The 23452-nt window shown below is 46.3% G+C and overlaps 1 protein-coding gene and 1 long non-coding RNA gene across 3 annotated transcripts in view; one reads left to right on the top strand and one right to left on the bottom strand.

Moving 5' to 3' along the window:
- Nucleotides 1-23452, bottom strand: part of LOC130276905 (uncharacterized) — a 71612-nt gene that overhangs the window by 22101 nt on the left and 26059 nt on the right. The gene's annotated exons all lie outside the window — the stretch shown is intronic.
- Nucleotides 1-23452, top strand: part of HAUS4 (HAUS augmin like complex subunit 4) — a 47907-nt gene that overhangs the window by 7849 nt on the left and 16606 nt on the right. For both annotated transcript variants that reach the window (XM_056526863.1, XM_056526853.1), the window contains exon 2: nucleotides 21671-21810. In XM_056526863.1, the coding sequence (XP_056382838.1) occupies nucleotides 21671-21810 (140 nt within the window). The remainder of the gene's footprint in view (nucleotides 1-21670; nucleotides 21811-23452) is intronic.

The raw sequence follows: 23452 nt of genomic DNA, 5'->3' as shown, positions 1-23452 counted from the left end.
GTGGCACTCTATTGGTGGTGTCTCCCATTTCCCCCCCTTGAGGTCATGGCAAAGGTGTGCCCATGCTTAGGTCTAGGGCCCACTGTTGTGGTCGTGGCCTCCGCATTGGCTTTTCAGTCAATGGTTCCTTTTTTCCTTATTTGTTGTTTTTTTATTGTTTCTTGTTGTCTGGTTTGTCTGTGGTCTGTGTCCCTCCCCTTATGTTCTTCCCTTTCCCTTCTCCTTCCTTCTTCCTTTGCTACAGGTTTCTTCTCTTGGAGAATTGATTCTGTGATGCTGAGCCCGCTAATGCCTCTTCACTGTTCTACACTGATCCCTCTGGACACTTTTGTAAGTCTAAATCCCTATTGGCTATTTATTTCTCCTTTCATTCCACAATGGTTAAGTGCGTCTCTTTGAATGTTAAGGGGCTCAATTCCCCTACTAAACGGCGCTTGTTGCAGAGGGAGCTCATTGGGCTTCGAGCAGATATAGTTTTCCTTCAGGAGACGCACTTCGACTGTTCTGGATATTTCCAATTGCTTCAGCACCTCTACCCACAGGTATAGTCAGCTGTATCTAGTAGGAAAGTTGCTGGGGTGGCTATATTGGTCTCTAGGACTTGCCCCCTCCAGGTTACCTCTACCCTTCTAGATCCTCAGGGGCGTTATGTGGTGGTGGAGGGTGTCCTGGGTGGTGTCACGCTGTTGCTTTGTAATGTATATGCCCCTAATACCTCTCAGATCCCCTTTCTACGTAGAGTTGTTGCTAAATTGCATACATACCCTTCCTCTGCTTGGTTGTTTGGGGGGGATTTCAATCTCATTTTCTCTCCTTCTCTGGATCGTCACTCCCTGACTAATGCTCCAACACCCCCCTCCCAATTGCGCTTAGCGTTGCTTTTTCGACGACTTATCAGGGTGTCCTCATTGTATGACTTATAGCGTATAAATCACCCGACGGAGCACTCTTTTACCTTCTACTCCCACCCCCAATAAATTACATACGCGAATTGATTACTTTTTTGGTAATTTGCCTATGGTGCGCATGCTTTCAGGTGCTTCCCTTGATCCTATCTCCTGGTCGGATCACTGTCCTGTCCTCCTGTCCTTCCTTTCCACACCTTCCTCTCTTCGGTCTTGCCACTGGTGATTGAATGATTCTCTCCTCAAATAGCTGCCTTCCCGGGAGTCGATTCAGAAAAGCATCTCTGACTATTTTGCTACCAATGAGGGTTCAGTCACTTCTCAGGCTGTCCTCTGGGAGGCACATAAAGCTGTGGTCAGAGGGCATTGTATTGCCCTTGGCGCTAAACTTAAACGTGATGCTGTGACTCGCTCCAAGGAACTCCGCGCGGAGATTTCTCGCCTGGAGGCCCTCTTGCTGTCTGCACCTTCTTTGACGACTCTATGGGGCTTGGTGGCCGCGCGGGCCCAGCTGGGTGACCTGGCTCTTCATAAGGTTGAACGTCAGTTGCTATTTGCTAAACAACGTTTTTATGAGAAGGGCAATAAAGCTCATACTATGCTAGCCAGGCGCCTGCGGGACCGAGCAGTTGCTCAATCCCCTTCTGCTTTAAAGGATTCTTCTGGGGTTCTCCATTATCATCCTGCTACTATTTCTCGCCTTTTTGTGGACTATTATACGAAACTTTACTCTCTATCCTCACAATTGCCGTCTGGTCCGGTGGAGCGGGCTGCTGCCCTTGAATCTTATCTCTCCCGTTGTGGCCTGCCCTCACTGACTGAGGCCGATCGGGGTGTCTTGAATGCACCTATAGCGGGGGAGGAACTCCTTGATGTGCTTAAGTCTCTACCTGCGGGTCGTTCCCCCGGCCCAGACGGCTTCACATACCTTTATTATAAAACCTTCTCCTCCACCCTGATCCCTAAGCTTGTGCCACTCTTTAACTCCTTTATGGAGGGTGAGCCGATTCCCCAGTCCTTTCTGCACTCTCTTATCACTCTGATACCCAAGCCGGGCAAAGACCCACACGATTGCTCTAGTTACCGTCCTATTGCCCTTCTCAATTCCGACTTGAAATTATTTTCCAAGGTGTTGGCGACCAGACTTTGCTCTTTTCTCCCCACCCTCATACACAAGGATCAAGTTGGGTTTATCCCATGCCGTCAGGGAGGGGACAACACCAGGAGGGTAATAGATCTCATTGACTTAGTCAATCGAAGGTCTGAGAAAGCGCTACTTCTTAGTTTAGATGCTGAGAAGGCCTTTGATAGACTTGGATGGCCTTTCCTTTTTGCTACCCTTCAGAAATTTGGGATCACGGGTAACTTTTTAACTGCTCTGATGGGTCTATACTCCTTCCCCACTGCCTCTCTTAAGCTTCCTCATGCGCCTTCTCCTGTCTTTCCCCTGTCTAATGGAACCCGTCAGGGATGCCCGCTGTCCCCTCTGGTTTTTGCATTGTGTATTGAGCCCCTGGCGGCCATGATCAGGAGGGACCCGGACATTACTGGTGTTTCTTTACATAATAAGGCTTTAAGATATGCCTGTTTGCTGATGATGTTCTTCTTACCCTCACACGTCCTCTAATTTCCCTTCCTAATCTGTACAAAACTCTAAACGCTTATGGGGAGGTTTCAGGGTATAAAGTTAATCTCTCTAAGTCAGAGGCCCTTCCGCTAAATCTTCCCTTATCTCTTTCTAACCAGCTACGCTCTAACTACTCTTTTTGGTGGTCTTCCTCTGCTATTAGATATTTGGGGGTTCATATTACTTCTCACTATTCCTCTCTTTATTCCACTAACTATCTCCCTCTCTTTCGGGACCTTCGGGCCCTGCTAGATAAGTGGCGCTTGCAGTATATTTATTTTTTTAGCCGTATTGCGGCGGTGAAAATGACTATCCTCCCGAAATTGCTCTATTTTTTTGAGACATTGCCGGTGCGGGTTCCGCTATCTGCCCTACGCGCCTTTCAATCATCTATTTTCCGTTTCATATGGGATGGGAAGAGACATCGGCTCCCGATGTCGGTTATGATGGCTAGTCGGGAATTGGGTGGTTTAGCTGTCCCGGATGTAGTTAAATACTATTGGGCTGCCCACCTGCGGCATCTTGCGGCTTGGTCCTCCTATCATGCTTACAGCCGCTGGATGCAAATTGAACGCCTATGGCTAGCGCCTTATCACCCTAATGCTCTTCTGTGGTCCCCTCCGGCATCAACTACTATTCTATCTCCTTTCCTAGGCCCCATGGCTTTCACAAAATATGTCTGGGGCTACTGCTCTCTGAAGTTTCATTTGTCCTCTTTTCCTTCCCCTCTTATATCCTTTCTCTTCCACCCTGACTTTCCTTCTGGTTTGACATCTGTGATGGTACGGGAATGGGGGTCTCGGGGACTTTTTTGTTGGGCTGATGTTGTGGATCCTCTTACACGTTCTCTCTTGCCGTTTGAGCAGTTGATGTCTCGCTGGGATCTCCCTTCGTCTGAACGCTTCCATTACCTGCAATTGAGGCATTTTATGTCGACTGTGATGTGCTCCACGTCGGTATCTTTGCCGACTGGATTTGAAAGACTTTGCAGGAGTGGGCCTCAGACGAGGGGCCTCCTCTCTGACATTTACTCTCTCCTCCTCCAACCTCCCGAGGGTGTTCCGGTGTCACATAATTATATGAGGCGCTGGGAGACCGCTCTTGATACTGCTATCTCCCTCCCTCAGTGGAAGGTTATCTGGGAAAGGGCTTCTAAGGCCTCTATTTGTACTGCCTACAAAGAAACCCAGTACAAGCTGCTTATGGGTTGGTATCACACTCCGGAGTTGTTGAATAGATTGAATCCTGCTATCCCTCCTCAGTGCTGGAGCTGTGGCGTGGGGCTGGGTATGGTGGAGCATATATTCTGGTAGTGTCCTCTCATACGGCCATACTGGACTATGGTACAGAGACTGGTTTGTGAGGCTTTGGGAGTGTTGGTTCCTTTAGACCCGCTGGTTTATCTTCTTCACCTTTCTTATCCTGTGCTGGCTAAGAAACCTTTTAAGCTATTTATGCATATGGTGTTGGCTGCTAAAACCCTTATTGCTAGGTGTTGGAAAAAACCTCTTCCTCCCTCGGAGTCTGACTTACTCGCTCGGTTCCGTGAGATCCGGTCGTTGGAGTTCCTTACGGCCTCCTTGAATAACACCATCCCTTCATTCCTATTGGTCTGGGAGCCCTGGGATCGCTTCTCCGATAGACAGCCGCCTTGACTTTTTCTTCTCTCTCTCCCTTCTTTTTTCCTCCCTTTCCTCTGCCCTTTTGTGGTCGGTTGTGTCTGTCTTTGGTATTGTCTGTCTGTTAACTCCATTCTACCCCCTCCCTTGTTTTTGGCTTGCCAAGCGTTTTCAGTTCTTTCACCTGGCGGTGGATTGCTTGATTATTCTGACTACTTTCCAGTTGTTGATTGCTGGGTGTTTGTTTTATTGCCACCTACGGGCTTGATCTGATTACCTACCTGCCTGTTTCTGCTTCGTACCTTGTGGTATTATCTGGGGCCTCGGCCTCTGCAATGTTTTTTGTGTTATATCCCTGTTTAATTTTCTTCACATGTAAAATCTTTAATAAAAACTACAGTTTAAAAAAAAAAAAAAAAAAAAAGAATCTCATTGAAATCAATGGGACTCTGCTGCTGCGGAATCTCCGTACAGAATGTCAATGCGGAATTCCACACAGAAATTCTGACATGAACATAGCCTAAGTCAGGGGTCTGCAACCTTTAAGACAAAAAGAGCCACTTGGACCCGTTTCCGAAGGAAAAAAAACACTGGGAGCCGCAAAACCCCCCTCCCCTCTGATGCCCTGGTTGGGATACACTGGCATACACACAAAAGGGACTACAACTCCCAGCACGTGTTATTCAGGAGTCTTCAGTCTGTGGTATAACACCAGCATGTTGCCTCTGTAGTCTACTGGGAGTTGTAGTTCACCACACCTCTATTGTATCTTAGTAGTCTCCTGGGAGTTGTAGTTCACCAACACCTCTATTGTATCTTAGTAGTCTCCTGGGAGTTGTAGTTCACCAACACCTTTATTGTATCTTAGTAGTCTCCTGGGAGTTGTAGTTCACCACACCTCTATTGTATCTTAGTAGTCTCCTGGGAGTTGTAGTTCACCAACACCTCTATTGTATCTTAGTAGTCTCCTGGGAGTTGTAGTTCATCAACACCTCTATTGTATCTTAGTAGTCTCCTGGGGGTTTTAGTTCACCAACACCTCTATTGTATCTTAGTAGTCTCCTGGGAGTTGTAGTTCACCAACACCTCTATTGTATCTTAGTAGTCTCCTGGGAGTTGTAGTTCACCAACACCTCTATTGTATCTTAGTAGTCTCCTGGGAGTTGTAGTTCACCAACACCTCTATTGTATCTTAGTAGTCTCCTGGGAGTTGTAGTTCACCAACACCTCTATTGTATCTTAGTAGTCTCCTGGGAGTTGTAGTTCACCAACACCTCTATTGTATCTTAGTAGTCTCCTGGTGGTTTTAGTTCACCAACACCTCTATTGTATCTTAGTAGTCTCCTGGGGGTTGTAGTTCACCAACACCTCTATTGTATCTTAGTAGTCTCCTGGGGGTTGTAGTTCACCAACACCTCTATTGTATCTTAGTAGTCTCCTGGGAGTTGTAGTTCACCAACACCTCTATTGTATCTTAGTATTCTCCTGGGAGTTGTAGTTCACCAACACCTCTATTGTATCTTAGTAGTCTCCTGGGAGTTGTAGTTCACCAACACCTCTATTGTATCTTAGTAGTCTCCTGGGAGTTGTAGTTCACCAACACCTCTATTGTATCTCAGCAGTCTCCTGGGAGTTGTAGTTCAGGGAGTTGTAGTTCACCAACACCTATATTGTATCTGAGTGGTCTCCTGGGAGTTGTAGTTCACCAACACCTCTATTATACCAGTAATCTCCTGGGAGTTGCAGTTCATACACCAGTGTTTCCCAACCAGGGTGCCTCCAGATGTTGCAAAACTACTACTACCAGCGTTCCCTGGTTGGGAAACACTGGCATACACACACATAAGAGGGACTACAACTCCCAGCATGTGTCATTCAGCAGTCCCCGTCCCCCCATCATTCCCAGTATGATATTTATTCCCCTGCAGTCTTTACATCCCCAGCCTGTGAAATATGTCTCCTCACACATAGAAATCTTCCCCAGCCCCTGCACTGTCCCCTCTCCCCTCACCCGCTCTGTGTTTCCCCTGTGCAAACATGAAACCTCCCCGTGAAAAATTAGGTCCTGTGCGTACAGAGCGGGGGGAGGGGATGAGCTTTTCCCACATGAAACCTCCCCGTGAAAAATTACATCCTGTGTGTACAGAGCTGGGGGAGGGAGGAGCTGTGTCCGTTCCCACTGTCTCCTTGTATTATACAGAGCTGCGCTCTCTCGCTCTCCATCCTCCGGGAGGGGGCGTGGCTTAATTATCTGCAGACTTGCGGTGAAAAAAATCAAACCCATGGCTCTGCCCTCGATCCTCCCCGCTGTAGCTTCGGAAAACTTGCCCCTCCCTTATTCACCTCACACCGGAGCCGCGGCAAAGATGTAAAAGAGCCACATGCGGCTCCGGAGCCGCGGGTTGCCGACCCCTGGCCTAAGTGGTGCAGGACCTTCTCCTTCACTCTGTTATCCCGAGTGTTGCCTGCCGCAACTTGAAATTATTTAAGTTCATTGCATGGTCCTACAACACTCTAGATAACGAAGAAAACGATAGAGGCCTCAGCAGAAGAGGGGTGAGAGGAATTTTTTTAATTTTTATTTTTTTTTAATGGTATGTGAGTATCGGGTACATTTGCACAAATACCAGTACTCATGCAACTGTCCAGTATGTGTGCCGATAGCAGTATAGGGACACCCTAGCTACAGCTAAATTACATTTTCTTGAATGTGACTGAGCTGCTATCTGTCACATGAATGAGTGGTGCTGTCAGGTTTTGCAGTAAGGGGCATCAAAGAATGCCACTTCTTTCTGCTGCTTGGTAGGGTCCTTGGAGTTGGATCTTTACAGATCTATTGTAATAATAAGATAAATCCTTTAGGGTACATTAAAGGGGTACTCCGGGGAACTAAACGATTGCCCATCCTTTCCCTCTGATCAACCTATTTAATTGTGTAATTATTATTCATTAGTTATATAGAGCAGTTTCCCCTTTGGTTGTCTCTTACATGCATTAAGTGAGGCAAATACCGGTACATCATCCAGCCATCCACTCTGTCTCTCTCCAAATCCCTTTCTGAAAGCAGCCCCCACTCTCCTGAGAGACACAGAACTTGTGGCTTCTGCCCTGCACTGATAAGTCATGCTCTCTTTAGTGGTGGGGTGCAGCCTTAGCCAATCAGACACTGGACCTCTCCCTGCTACTCAGAGCAGGAGGGCAGGGGCTGCTCTCAGAAAGTGAACTGGCTGACAGAGCTGCAGTGATTTCTGGGTGATGTAGGTTTGGGGAGGAAAGGATGGCAAAGAATATCGAGCAGCCAGAGAAGACAACAGGGGCCACAGGAGCCATGTATATCAGGCAGGATGGCTTACAGGGAACTCATCCAGGTAGTGTGGTGGCTTTCGAGTTTTCTTCATATTCCTGCAAAATACCCCTTTAACATGTACATATACATTGACTTGGCAGCAGAAAATCTGCAGTAAAATGTGCATGTGTTATTATACCCTTAGGGCCCATTTACATTGCAGAATTTCTATGGTGGAACGGACACCGTTGAATCCACTTGGAAATGCGTTGCCAGTATTGGAGATGTTCCATGTCCGAGCAGTGCTAGTGCCAACTGATAATGGTGGAGTCTGTTGCATACAGAATATCCCCAGGAATATTCTGATGTAGCTTTTAGTGTCCTAGAGATCCTAGACACTAAATCCTAGACCTTCATCCTAGAGATCAATACCTAAACATACGTCATGTTTAGCACTCATTGTGATCTCTCCTTGTTTACACTGTTTCCCTATGATGCTGTACTTACGTTTGTTGCACCTTACAGTCTTTGGGCGCAGTGCAATTCATCCATCATGTTGGTACAGTTTTATAGTGCGGGTAACACTGATAATGATACTTGCCTATTTCCACTTTGTGGTCCAATTTTCCTTGTTTAGGCTACAGGCTTGGTGCATGGGTACAGCTCCTGGAGCATGCTGGCGTCAGCCTACTTGCAGCTTGACCGAGTTAGGAAGCAGCAGCTTTGACATCAGCATGCTCCTGAAGCTCCAACTGTACACCAATCCTGCCACCCAAATAAGAAGGATGACGGGCAAACGGCCACGGATTCAATATAGGGAAGTATCATTATCATCAGTGTCACCCGTACTCCCAGCCTGTACCAGCAGGTTAGTGCAGGTGACACTGATGGCAGATTCCCTTTAACCTCTTAAGGACCCAGGGCGTATGGATACGCCCTCACACCCTGGGCCTTAAGGACCCAGGGCGTATCCATACGCCCTGGCGTTTTCCGGTCTCTGCCGCGCGCCGGGCAGAGATCGGAACTGGATGCCTGCTGAAATCCTTCAGCAGGCATCCAGGGCAAACGCCGAGGGGGGCCATGTAGGGAAATCGCAAGGGAAATCGCCCTTGCGATCTGCGTCGATACCGGGCTGATCGGGTCTCTGGGACCCGACCGCCCGGTAATTTCGCATGATCCCGTCTGTCACAGACAGCCAGGACCATGCTAATGTATAGGAGCGAGGTGGCAAGCCTGCCACCTCCTCCTATACCCTGCGATCTGTCGGTTAGTTAACCGACCAATCGCAGGAGGGGGGGCGGTTACTTCCTCCAGCCCTGCCCGGCCCCTGGAAGTCCGGAGAGGACGGGAGGAAGACCGGAGGACGCGACGGGGGAGTGCTGGGGCCCGGCCCCGGTACTTACCTCGTCCCTGAAGACCCGGATCCTGAAGGCGGAGACGGCGGCGGCGGCGACAGGTGAGTAGATCTTCAGCTGCAGTCGGGCCCTTTACAGCAATGCACGTCGCCGCAAAGGGACATGCATTGCTGTAATGGGACCCTGTAAACTACAACTCCCAGCATGCCCAGACAGCCCTTGGCGTCTGGGCATGCTGGGAGTTGCAGTTTTGCAACATCTGGAGGTCCACGGTTTGGAGACCACTGTGCCCTTCCAGATGTTGCAAAACTACACATCCTCAGCATGCCCTTACTGTCCAGGCATGCTGGGAGTTGTAGTTCTGTAACATCTGGCCCTTCAGATGTTGCAGAACTACAACTCCCAGCATGCCTGGACAGTTTTGGCATACTGGGAGTTGTAGTTTTGCAACATCTGGAAGGGCACAGATTGGGAACCACTGTATTAGTGGTCTGCAAACTGTAGTCCTCCAGATGTTGCCAACTACTACTCCCAGCATGCTTGAGAATGCTGAGAGTTGTGGTTTTGCAACAACTGGAGGCACACTGGTTGGGAAACATTGTCTGTTTCCTAACTCAGTGTTTCCCAATCCGTGTGCCTCCAGCTGTTGCAAAACTATAACTACCAGCATGCACTGATAGACTGTGCATGCTGGGAGTTGTAGTTTTGCAACAGCTGGAGGTCCCCCCCTGTGAATGTACAGGATACATTCACATGGGCAGGGGGCTTACAGTGAGTATCAGGCTGCAAGTTTGCGATGCAGCAAATTTTGCGCGGCAGCTCAAACTGGCTGTAACCCCCGCCCGTGTGACTGTACCCTAAAAACACTACACTACACTAACACAAAATAAAATAAGTAAAAAACACTACATATACACATACCCCTACACAGCCCCCTCCCCTCCCCAATAAAAATGAAAAACGTCTGGTACGCCACTGTTTCCAAAATGGAGCCTCCAGCTGTTGCAAAACAACAACTCCCAGTATTGCTGGACAGCCGTTGACTGTCCAAGTATGCTGGGAGTTTTGCAACAGCTGGAGGCACCCTGTTTGGGAATCGCTGGCGTAGAATACCCCTATGTCCACCCCTATGCAAATCCCTAATTTAGGCCTCAAATGCGCATGGCGCTCTCACTTTGGAGCCCTGTCGTATTTCAGGGCAACAGTTTAGGGTCACATATGGGGTATCGCCGTACTCGGGAGAAATTGCCTAACAAATTTTGGGGGGCTTTTTCTCCTTTCACTCCTTATGAAAATGTGAAGTTGGGGTCTACACCAGCATGTTAGTGTAAAAAAATAAATTTTTTACACTAATATGCTGGTGTTTCCCTATACTTTTCATTTTGACAAGAGGTAAAAGGGAAAAAAGCCCCGCAAAATTTGTAATGCAACTTCTCCCGACTACGGAGATACCCCATATGTGGGCGCAAAGTGCTCTGGGGGCGCACAATAAGGCCCAGAAGGGAGAGTGCACCATGTACATTTGAGGTGATTTGCACAGGGGTGGCTGATTGTTACAGTGGTTTTGACAAACGCAAAAAAAAAAAAAAACCCACATGTGACCCCATTTTGGAAACTACACCCCTCACGGAATGTAATAAGGGGTGCAGTGAGAATTTACACCCCACAGGTGTCTGACAGATCTTTGGAACAGTGGGCTGTGCAAATTAAAAATGTTGTACAGACCACTGTTCCAAAGATCTGACAGACACCAGTGGGGGGGTAAATGTTCACTGTACCCCTTGTTACGTTCCTCAAGGGGTCTAGTTTCCAAAATGGTATGCCATGTGGGTATTTTTTGCTGTCCTGGCACCATAGGGACTTCCTATATGGGACATGCCCCCGAGCAAAATTTGCTCTCAAAAAGCCAAATATGACTCCTTCTCTTCTGAGCATTGTAGTTCGCCCGTAGTGCACTTCAGGTCAACTTATGGGGTACCTCCATACTCAGAAGAGATGGGATTACAAATTTTGGGGGGTATTTTCTGCTATTAACCCTTGCAAAAATGTGAAATTTGGGGGGAAACACACATTTTAGTGAAATTTTATTTTATTTTTTTACATATGCAAAAGTCGTGAAACACATGTGGGGTATTAAGGCTCACTTAATTCCTTGTTACGTTCCTCAAGGGGTCTTGTTTCCAAAATGGTATGGCATGTGTTTTTTTTTTTTTTGCTGTTCTGGAACCATAGGGGCTTCCTAAATGCAACATGCCCCCCAAAAACCATTTCAGAAAAACGTACTCTCTAAAATCCCCTTGTCGCTCCTTCGCTTCTGAGCCCTCTACTGCGCCCGCCGAACACTTTACATAGATATATGAGGTATGTGCTTACTCAAGAGAAATTGGGCTACAAATATAAGTATACATTTTCTCCTTTTACCCCTCGTAAAAATTCAAAAATTGGGTCTACAAGAACATGCGAGTGTAAAAAATGAAGATTGTGAATTTTCTCCTTCACTTTCCTGCTATTCCTGTGAAACACCTAAAGGGTTAAAAGGCTGACCGAATATCATTTTGTATACTTTGGGGGGTGCAGTTTTTATAATGGGGTCATTTGTGGGGTATTTCTAAGATGAAGACCCTTCAAATCCACTTCAAACCTGAACTGGTCCCTGAAAAATAGTGAGTTTGGAAATTTTGTGAAAAATTGGAAAATTGCTGCTGAACTTTGAAGCTTTCTGGTGCCTTCCAAAAGTAAAAACTTGTCAATTTTATGATGCAAACATAAAGTAGACATATTGTATATGTGAAAAAAAAAATTCAATATTTTGAATATCCATTTTCCTTACAGAGAGCTTCAAAGTTAGAAACATGCAAAATTTTCAAATTTTTCATAAAATTTTCAAATTTTTCACCAAGAAAGGATGCAAGTTACAATTTTTTTTTACCATTATGTTAAAGTAGAATATGTCACGAAAAAACAATCTCGGAATCAGAATGATAACTAAAAGCATCCCAGAGTTATTAATGCTTAAAGTGACAGTGGTCAGATGTTCAAAAAATGGCCGGGTCCCAAGGTGTAAAATGGCTGGGTCCTTAAGAGGTTAATGTGGGTAGCTGTTCTATTTTTGCTCCACATTACACTTTATAGTACAGGCATTACCTTGCTGTGTTAGATGTCCCACGAGTGCCATACTTCATCTTTTGCTGATTTAATGATATATACATGTTATGTTTTAAATTTATATTTTTCGTTAAGTATGAATTTTATGGCATAATTTCTGTCTGCGTTAAACACGTGTGTAGGGCTATGGAGGTGCTAGCAGCACGCCAACATTTAACCACTTAAGGACCTAGGGCGTATGGATACGCCTTGACGTCCTGGTACTTAAGGACCCAGGGCGTATCCAGGGGACCGGGCCGGGGTGACTGCTGATATCAATCAGCAGGCACCCCGTGCAAATGCCCAGGGGGGTCATCAGACCCCCCCCCGTCGGCGATCGGCGCAAATCGCAAGTGAATTCACACTTGCGATTTGCGCCGATTCCGGGTCATACGGGTCTATTGTGACCCGGAATAGAAGGGGGATCGCGGGTGTCTAAGACACCCACGATCCCCCTTTAGGCATAGGAGTGAGGTGGCAAGGTTGCCACCCCTCCTATCATTGCTATTGGTCTGCTATTGATCGTCAGAGGCGACGACCAATAGCAGACCGGGGGCGGGGGGGGTTAACTTTCGTTTTCCCCGTCCTGCCCTCCCACAATAGGCGGGGCAGAACGGGGAACCGAAGGGGACCGGGCGCCGACGTCCACTTACCCGTCCGGAGGCTGCGGCGACGTTGATCGGCGGGCGGCGTCACGTGCGTCTGAAGAGGACGGCTGCCGGGATCCTACGGAAGCCGGTAAGTAGATCTGGAGGGCTACAGTCTCAGACCTTGGTCTCTAACTGTAGCCCTCCAGATGTTGCGAAACTACAATTCCCAGCATGCCCAGACAGCTGTTTGGGCATGCTGGAATATGTAGTTTTGCAACAGCTGGAGGGCTGCAGTTTGAGACCACTATACAGTGGTCTCTAAACTATATCCCTCCAGATGTTGCAAAACTACAACTCCTAGCATGCCCACATAGCTGTTTGTTGTCTGGACATGCTGGGAGTTGTAGTTTTGCAACATCTGGAGGTCCACAGTTTGGAGGTCACTGTGGCCCTCCAGATGTTGCAAAACTGCAATTCCCAGCATGCCCAGAAAGCAAACAGCTGTCTCGGCATGCTGGGAGTTGTAGTTGGGTACCTCCAGCTATTGCATAACTACATCTCCCAGCATGCCCTTCGGTGATTAGTACATGCTGGGAGTTGTAGTTTTGCAACAGCTGGAGGCACACTGGTTGTAAAATATTGAGTTAGGTAACAGAACCTAACTGAAGGTTTCCCAACCAGTGTGCCTCCAGCTGTTGCAAAACTACAACTCCCAGCATGCACGGTCTGTCAGTACATGCTGGGAGTTGTAGTTTTGAAACAGCTGGAGGTTTGCCCCCCCCCCCCCCCCAATGTGAACGTACAGGGTACATTCACACTGGCGGGTTTACAGTAAATTACCTGCTTCAAGTTTGGGCTGCGGCAAATTCTTTGCCGCAGTGCAAACTCCTAGCAGGAAATTCACCGTAACCCGCCAGTGTGAATGTATCCTAAAAACACTACACTACACTACACTAACACCTAATAAAGGGTAAAACACTACATATACACCCCTTACACTGTCCCCCCCCCCCCCCCCAAATAAACAATTTAAAACGTCTTGTACGGCAGGGTTTCCAAAACGGAGCCTCCAGCTGTTGCAAAACAACAACTCCCAGCATTTCTGGACAGCCACTGACTGTCCAGGCATGCTGGGAGTTTAGCAACAGCTGGAGGCACCCTGTTTGGGAATCACTGGCGTAGAATACCCCTATGTCCACCCCTATGCAATCCCTAATTTAGTCCTCAAATGCGCATGGTGCTCTCTTACTTCGGAGCCCTGTCGTATTTCAAGGAAACAGTTTAGGGCCACATATGGGGTATCTCCGTACTCAGGAGAAATTACACTACAAATTTTGGGGGGCTTTTTTTCCTTTTACCGCTTGTGAAAAGGAAAAGTTGGGGGCTACACCAGCCTGTTAGTGTAAAAATGTTTTATTTTTTTACACTAACATGCTGGTGTTGCCCCATACTTTTTATTTGTAAAAGGAAAAAAAGACCCCCAAAATTTGTAACGCAATTTCTCCTGAGTACAGAAATACCCCAGATGTGGGCGTAAAATGCTCTGCGGGCACACAACAAGGCTCAGGAGTGAGAGTGCACCATGTACATTTGAGGCCTAAATTGGTGATTTGCACAGGGGTGGCTGATTTTACAGCGGTTCTGACAAACGCAAAAAAAAAAAAATACCCACATGTGACCCCATTTTGGAAACTACACCCCTCACCGAACGTGACAAGGGGTATAGTGAGCCTGAACACCCCACAGGTGTTTGACGAATTTTCATTAAAGTTGGATGGGAAAATGAAAAAATTTTTATTTTTTCACTAAAATGCTGGTGTTACCCTAAATTTTTCATTTTCACATCGGGAAATAGGAAAAAAGCCCCCCCAAATTTGTAAACCCATCTCTTCTGAGTAAGAACATACCCCATATGTGAATTTAAAGTGCTCTGCGGGCGAACTACAATGCTCAGAAGAGAAGGAGCGCCATTGGGATTTTGTAGAGAAAATTTGTCCGGAATTGAAGGCCACATGTGTTTACAAAGCCCCCATAGTGCCAGAACAATGGACCCCCGACACATGTGACCCCATTTTGGAAACTACACCCCTCACGTAATGTAATAAGGGGTACATTGAGAATTTACGCCCCACAGATGTCTGACAGATTTTTGGAACAGTGGTCCGTAAAAATGAAAAATAAACTTTTTCATTTGCACAGCCCACTGTTCCAAAGTTCTGTGGGGTGTAAATACTCACTGCACCCCTTATTAAATTCTGTGAGGGGTGTAGTTTCCAAAATGGGGTCACATGTGGGGGGTTCCACTGTTCTGGCACCACGGGGGGCTTTGTAAACGCACATGGCCCCTGACTACCATTCCAAACTAATTCTCTTTCCAAAAGCTCAATGGCGCTCCTCCTCTTCTGAGCATTGTAGTTCGCCAGCAGAGCATTTTACGTCCTAACATGGGGTATTTCCATACTCAGAAGAAATGGGGTTACACATTTTGGGGGTCATTTTCTCCTATTACCCCTTGTAAAAATGTAAAATTTTGGGGAAAAACTGCATTTTAGTAAAAAAAAAAATAATTTTCATTTACACATCCAACTTTAACGAAAAGTCGTCAAACACCTGTGGGGTGTTAAGGCTCACTGTACCCCTTGTTACGTTCCTTGAGGGGTGTAGTTTCCAAAATAGTATGCCATGTGGGTATTTTTTGCTGTTCTGGCACCACAGGGGCTTCCTAAATGCGACATGCCCCCAAAAAACCATTTCAGCAAAAGTTGCTTTCAAAAAGCCAAATGTGACTCCTTCTCTTCTGAGCATTGTAGTTTGCCCGCAAAGCATTTTACATCCTAACATGGGGTATTTCCATACTCAGAAGAGATGGGGTTACAAATTTGGGGGGGCATTTTCTCCCATTACCCATTGTAAAAATGGTAAATTTGGGGGAAAAACTGCACTTTAGTGAAAAAAAAATTTTTTTCATTTACACATCAGACTTTAACGAAAAGTCGTCAAACACCTGTGGGGTGTTAAGGCTCACTGGACCCCTTGTTACGTGCCTTGAGGGGTCTAGTTTCCAAAATGGTATGCCATGTTGGGGTTTTCTGTTGTTCTGGCACCATAGGGGCTTCCTAAATGTGACATGCCCCCCAAAAACCATTTCAGCAAAATTCCCTCTCCAAAATCCTATTGTCGCTCCTTCCCTTCTGAGCCCTCTAGTGCACCCGCCGAACACTTGACATACACATATGAGGTATTTCCTTACTCGAGAGAAATTGGGTTACAAATTTTGGAGGGATTTTTCATCTATTACCCCTTGTAAAAATTCAAAAACTGGGTCTACAAGAACATGCGAGTGTAAAAAATGAAGATTTTGAATTTTCTCCTTCACTTTGCTGCTATTCCTGTGAAACACCTAAAGGGTTAACACACTTACTGAATGTCATTTTGAATACTTTGAGGGGTGCAGTTTTTATAATGAGGTCATTTGTGGGGTATTTCTAATATGAAGGCCCTTCAAATCCACTTCAAAACTGAACTGGTCCCTGAAAAATTCCGATTTTGAAAATTTTGTGAAAAATTGGAAAATTGCTGCTGAACTTTGAAGCCCTCTGATGTCTTCCAAAAGTAAAAACACGTCAATTTTATGATGCAAACATAAAGTAGACATATTTTATATGTGGATCAATGTATAATTTATTTGGAATATCCATTTTCCTTACAAGCAGTGAGCTTCAAATTTTGGAATTTTTCACCAAGAAATGATGCAAGTATCGACAAAATTTTACCACTAACATAAAGTAGAATATGTCACGAAAAAACAATCTCGGAATCAGAATGAAAGGTAAAAGCATCCCAGAGTTATTAATGTTTAAAGTGACAGTGGTCAGATGTTCAAAAAATGGCCGGGTCCTTAAGGTATATTTGGGCTGGGTCCTTAAGGGGTTAAACAGTATTAGTACAAGTAATTAGCAAAAACTCACATTAATCAGGAAGATCCTTCCGGCTTTATTTTCCTTATTTCATAATGCACATAGACAGTCTCGCAGGACTTGGTAAGTTACATAAAGCAGCAACGAATAGCGGCGAAATCTGTGCTTTCACCAGTCATGGCATAACGTTTCAGGGGCGGACCCCCTTATTCATGCGCTAGGACTGCTGGGAACAAGAGCTTCTAAATAAGTTAATCTCAGCTGTTACTAATTGGACTACCGTTATTAAGTGTGAACGTGCACATATAAGAATATTTCAAACCAACCAACTATGGCATTTCGATGGGGTCCTCTGTGGCCCCATCATTAGCCAATATATTTATGAATATGTTCGAAGAGAGATACATTTTTGAGCCGGGTCTCTTGAATGCATTGTCCACGTGGCTATGCTATGTGGACAATGTATTCCTATTATGGCATAAAAGTGAAGAAGAATTATTGCAATTTGTTGATATTACATATGATTGAGAGAACATACATTTCCTGGATGTAAAAGTAACAAAAACAGCAGAAGGTTTCAAGACCACCTTATAGACGAAGCCTAAGGATAAAAATAATATGGTTCATAGAAAAGGTTACCATTTTCCCTCAGTATTTAAAGGGTTACCTAGGAGCCAGTTTATTCGGGCACGAAGGATTACTAGTACAGATGAAGAGTATGAAAATATAGGAATAAAAATTGTAAAAAAAATTTGAAGAGAAAGGATAGTCAAAAAATATGTAGAAAAAGAAAAAAAACTAAATTTAAGAATATACTAGACAACAATTGAGAAATCAGTCAGAAAAACAAAAACAAAAAAAGAGAAAAATAGAGTATTGTATGTTACCACCTATGATAATATTAAGTAATCTATTAAAAAAAAAAAAAAAAATTATAATAATTTTACTCACGACACATACTGTTTAATTGTTGGCGTGCTGCTAGCACCTCCATAGCCATACACACGTGTTTAACTCAGTTGATTCAAACAGAGTTGGTTGGAGCTCTGATCATATGGGCTTTCTTTTCTATGTATTGAAAAAGAAGGAATTCGATTGACTTGTGGTTTTGAGAATAATTTCTGTCTGCCTCAAATTTTTCTGTTGCATATGGAAGCTTTATATCTGTGAGAATTAGATGTATAGCCCAAGGTTACGTTGGTGTGTGTGTGTGTGTGTGTGTGTGTATGTATATATATATATATATATATATATATATATCATTTTTTTTTTTTTTTCACACACACAGGGGTTTGGAAATTTAATTTAAAAAACTACTTGTCCACGGTACTAAAACGGAGCAAAATCTACTTGTCCCTCATGACAATACACTTTTTTTCCTCCTCGCCCTATAATAGCCATAACTAACTACTATAATGATACCTTTTGATTTTTCAATAACATTCTCCGAACCAAAAAAATATATATAATTGGTGAAGTGAAATTGAAAAAGTAAAAGATAATTTTACAAATTTGGTGGTTTTCTTTTCTACGCCATTTACCGTATATACTCGAGTATAGGCCGAGTTTTTCAGCACGATTTTTCGTGCTGAAAACACCCCCCTCGGCTTATACTCGAGTGAACTCCCCCACCCGCAGTGGTCTTCAACCTGCGGACCTCCAGAGGTTTCAAAACTACAACTCCCAGCAAGCCCGGGCAGCCATCGGCTGTCCGGGCTTGCTGGGAGTTGTAGTTTTGAAACCTCCGGAGGTCCGCAGGTTGAAGACCACTGCGGCCTTCAACATCATCCAGCCCCCTCTCACCCCCTTTAGTTCTGAGTACTCACCTCCGCTCGGCGCTGGTCCGGTCCTGCAGGACTGTCCGGTGAGGAGGTGGTCCGGTGGGATAGTGTTCCGGGCTGCTATCTTCACCGGGGAGGCCTCTTCTAAGCGCTTCGGGCCCGGCCTCAGAATAGTCACGTTGCCGTGACAACGACGCAGAGGTGCGTTCATTGCCAACGTAATTCTGCGTCATTGTCAAGGCAACGCCTCTATTCCGGGCCGGAAGCGCGGAGAAGAGGCGCCCCCGGTGAAGATAGCAGCCCACACCACCTCCCCACCGGACCACCTCCTCACCGGACAGCCCTGCAGGACCGGACCAGCGCCGAGCGGAGGTGAGTACTCAGAACTAAAGGGGGTGAGAGGGGGCTGGATGATGTTGAAGGCCGCAGTGGTCTTCAACCTGCGGACCTCCGGAGGTTTCAAAACTACAACTCCCAGCAAGCCCGGACAGCCGATGGCTGCCCGGGCTTGCTGGGAGTTGTAGTTTTGAAACCTCTGGAGGTCCGCAGGTTGAAGACCACTGAGGGCGAATGATGAGAAGAGGATGATGAAGGGGGGGTGTGGGGATGATGAAGGGGGGGTGTGGGATGATAAGGGGATGATGAAGGGGGGATGTGTGGGATGATGACAAGGGGATGATGAAGGGGGGATGTGTGGGATGATAAGGGGATGATGAAGGGGGGATGTGTGGGATGATAAGGGGATGATGAAGGGGGGATGTGCGGGATGATAAGGGGATGATGAAGGGGGGATGTGTGGGATGATGACAAGGGGATGATGAAGGGGGGATGTGTGGGATGATAAGGGGATGATGAAGGGGGGATGTGTGGGATGATAAGAGGATGATGAAGGGGGGATGTGTGGGATGATGACAAGGGGATGATGATGAGGATGTTAATGACGGGTCTGGATGATGACAGGGGGGGATGAGGTATTTCCCACCCTAGGCTTATACTCGAGTCAATAACGTTTCCTGGGATTTTGGGTTGAAATTAGGGGTCTCGGCTTATACTCGGGTCGGCTTATACTCGAGTATATACGGTACCTTGTGGTTGAGCTAACATGTTGATAATTTAGGTCGCATGATTACAGCAATACCAGATTTGTATAGTTTCCATCATGTTTTACTAATTTAAAAACATTTTTGAACTTTTTCAATTTTTCTTTTAACTGCCGTTTTCTGACCACTTTGTTTAAGGGCCTGAAAATGTCACCTGCCCGGCGGCCGGAGCTGCATGTCCCGGGCGTTGTGCAATAGGAATTCCACATCCCTGATAGATAGAGATATACCATATATACTCGAGTATAAGCCGAGGCCCCTAATTTCAACCCAAAATCCCAGGAAAAGTTATTGACTCGAGTATAAGCCTAGGGTGGGAAATACATCATCCACCCTGTCATCATCCAGACCCCTGTCATTAACATCCTCATCATCATCACCCTGTCATCATCCAGGCCCTCATCATCATCACCTGTCATCCCCTTGTCATCATCCCACACACCCCCTTCATCATCCCCTTGTCATCATCCCCACCCCCCTTCATCATCCCCTTCTCATCATCCCACACCTCCCCCTTCATCATCCCCTTGTCATCATCCCCACCCCCCTTCATCATCCCCACCCCCCTTCATCATCCCCTTATCATCCCACACCCCCCCTTCATCATCCCCTTGTCATCATCCCCACCCCCCTTCATCATCCCCTTGTCATCATCTCACACCCCCCCTTCATCATCCTCTTGTCATCATCCGCCCTCAGTGGTCTTCAACCTGCGGACCTCCAGAGGTTTCAAAACTACAACTCCCAGCAAGCCCGGACAGCCGATGGCTGCCCGGGCTTGCTGGGAGTTGTAGTTTTGAAACCTCTGGAGGTCCGCAGGTTGAAGACCACTGCGGGTGGGGAGTTCACTCGAGTATAAGCCGAGGGGGGTGTTTTCAGCACGAAAAATCGTGCTGGAAAAACTCGGCTTATACTCGAGTATATACGGTATATAGATCTATTTCTCTCCCCCCCCCCCCCCAATATACAGTCTTTTCTATACACTGCAATTCTTTCATTCTATGTTCTACTTACTGATTATATACTCTTTGCAGCAGATCACAGCCATCGGCTGTCCGGGCTTGCTGGGAGTTGTAGTTTTGAAACCTCCGGAGGTCCGCAGGTTGAAGACCACTGCGGCCTTCGACATCATCCAACCCCCTCTCACCCCCTTTAGTTCTGTACAGTACTCGCCTCCGCTCGGCGCTGGTCCGGTGCTGCAGGGTTGTCCGGTGAGGAGGTCGTCCGGTGAGGAGGTCGTCCGGTGGGATAGTGGTTCCGGGCTGCTATCTTCACCGGGGGCGCCTCTTCTCCGCGCTTCGGGCCCAGAATAGAGGCGTTGCCTTGACGATGACGCAGAAGTACGTTGGTAATGAACGTACCTCTGCGTCGTCGTCAAGGCAACGTGACTATTCTGGGGCCGGGCCCGAAGCGCTTAGAAGAGGCCTCCCCGGTGAAGATAGCAGCCCGGAACCACTATCCCACCGGACAACCTCCTCACCGGACAGTCCTGCAGCACCGGACCAGCGCCGAGCGGAGGCGAGTACTGTACAGAACTAAAGGGGGTGAGAGGGGGCTGGATGATGTCGAAGGCCGCAGTGGTCTTCAACCTGCGGACCTCCGGAGGTTTCAAAACTACAACTCCCAGCAAGCCCGGACAGCCGATGGCTGCCCGGGCTTGCTGGGAGTTGTAGTTTTGAAACCTCTGGAGGTCCGCAGGTTGAAGACCACTGCGGGTTGGGAGTTCACTCGAGTATAAGCCGAGGGGGGTGTTTTCAGCACGAAAAATCGTGCTGGAAAAACTCGGCTTATACTGGAGTATATACGGTATATAGATCTATTTCTCTCCCCCCCAATTTACAGTCTTTTCTATACACTGCAATTCTTTGGTTCTATGTTCTACTTACTGATTATATACTCTTTGCAGCAGATCACGCTTCTTCTCAGTACCCCAATATGAACCTCAAGACCTCGGACATACTGCTGCCAGGGAAATTTGATATAGTCCTGTAACTTTATTTTTCCTTTTGTATTGGCACAGTGAACATAAGCTTTCAGCATGTAAAAATGAGTACAAGGGTACTAGGATAATGGATGTTACAGGGGTTTCTTGTACACTGTCAGGCTGGAGTAAGCAACATAGGGAACTTTGGGGAATATTTATCCTTTTCTCTCTGTGGGGACGAGAATGAACAGGAAGAAAAGTGTGCAGTTGAGCACTGAAACCCAGCCACCGCCCAGCCCTGCCATGCCTAGACCCCCACTGATCAAAACCATCGACATTTCTCAATGACTGTGACAGTGCCCATTTAAAGACATTTACTATCTTCTTATTTTTAGATTCTTAAGTTATTTATTGTTTTTCAGTGAATAGCCGTCTCCCAATGCTTCAGTTAGAGGACGACGATCTGGAGAGGAATCCTCAGTTTAGTAAACTTTTACTAGAATTATGCCAGATTCTGGAGCCAAGTGGGGCTAGTGCCAAGCTATGCCAGGAGCTGGAGGAGGTAATTAAATTTAGTTCTATTAGACCATATACACTGACGAGTCTCATGCAGCTGCTTCTCATAGGAATAGATTCTGTCAAGCTTGTTTTTACTCCTCATTATAGAATAAACTTATACAATTGCTTTAGGGAATTGCTATTTGTGGAATTCTTTAATTTCTTTTTTCTTTCTGTTTTTTTCATTTAATGACCGTAATCTGCTGGTTTAGTCTGGAATGTTGCTGACCTGATCTTTTTTACTGGCTATGCTGTGGATGATCAAATGCTCATATGTATAGCCAACCTAAGTTGCAGAATGGTCATAAAACAATCTGCGATCAGAAAATAAAATAGAGAAAACGTTTCAGTATCTTGCTATAAAATAGGGGAAAAAAATCTTTATTTCCTTTAAATTAAAGGGGTTGTCTGGTGGAATTGATTATTTTACAATTGCCCCCAGGCTGCCTAATAACATAACAAAAACTTTAACTTACCTTTCTCCGCTCCCTCGATGCTCTGTCCGTGTCCAGTGACTCCACTCCTCCCATGCGAGTGTAGCATCTACAGCCGTGGGAAATGACTGTCCTGCTCGCCAATCCCACGCCAAGACTAAACACTGCTGCTAGTGATTGGTTGAACAGCGCTGTGACGTCACGTCTACAGCACTAGCTATGTGAGACTGTCAGCCGAGACGCCCCGCCCTGATATTGGAGCGAAGAAGAACAAGTGGAAGGTAAGTTAAAGTGTTTGTTTCATTTGGGCAGCCTGGGGGCCTTTAAATCCTGTCTGCTGTTCAGAGGTTCTTGTGTTACTAAGATTTGAGTTTCCCTATGCCCGGAGTGTTTTTTGAATTTGAAAAAAAAAAAAAGTTTAATTGATATACAAAAAGGAACAGTACACATACTAGGTGTGCAATAACAGAGGCAAACAAATAAAGGTCCATTAGCCTTGGGAAGCCAAAAAGGACAAAAACATGAACACCAAGTTAAAACAGTGCAAAACATACCGTATGTTAAGAAAAAGGTGGAGAAGGCAATTAAATCTTTAGTGAGAGCAACCAGAAAGAGACAGTAGAGGTCACAAGCCCTAAACTGCAAGAAAAAGAGCTGACTGTTTGCCAATCATGTAAAGGGCCGCCTTAGCATATCAGGAGCATAAGAAGATCTGAAACACATTGCCAAGAGAAGAAGATACCAAAAAGAGGGGACAAGATAGGAAAGAGAGAGCATAAAAGAAAACTAGTAAGGGGAGGTAAAAGCACAGAGTAGCAGGAGAGTAGTCACGGTCCAGAGGGGGGGACACCGGTTGGCTGTAAACCACTACAGCAAGGGGGGGGGGGGGGAACCATGAAGGAGCAAAACAGCTATCGCAAGGACCTGTACCTATCAGAAGAACAGAACTGTGACCAAGGGAGCCAGGTGGATTCTGTGCGGACCGCGTCCACCGGGAGGACAGACATAAGTACCTCCATATGGCGGATGTGAGCGACCTCCGCAAACCATTCCTCCAAGGATGGGGGGTCCGCAGACTTCCACCTCCGAGGAATGACCGTCTTTGCAGCCTGAAGTAGATTTCGCATCAGGGACCTTTTATAGCGTGCTTGCACCATAGGGAACATAAAAAGCAAAGCCGCTTCAGGAGTAGAAGGAACATGAACCACGGAC

Source organism: Hyla sarda, chromosome 1, assembly GCF_029499605.1.
Source record: "Hyla sarda isolate aHylSar1 chromosome 1, aHylSar1.hap1, whole genome shotgun sequence".
Classification (NCBI taxonomy): Eukaryota; Metazoa; Chordata; class Amphibia; order Anura; family Hylidae; genus Hyla; species Hyla sarda.
The sequence above is the reverse complement of the archived record's forward strand: the minus strand, read 5'-3'. Positions and strand labels throughout refer to the sequence as shown.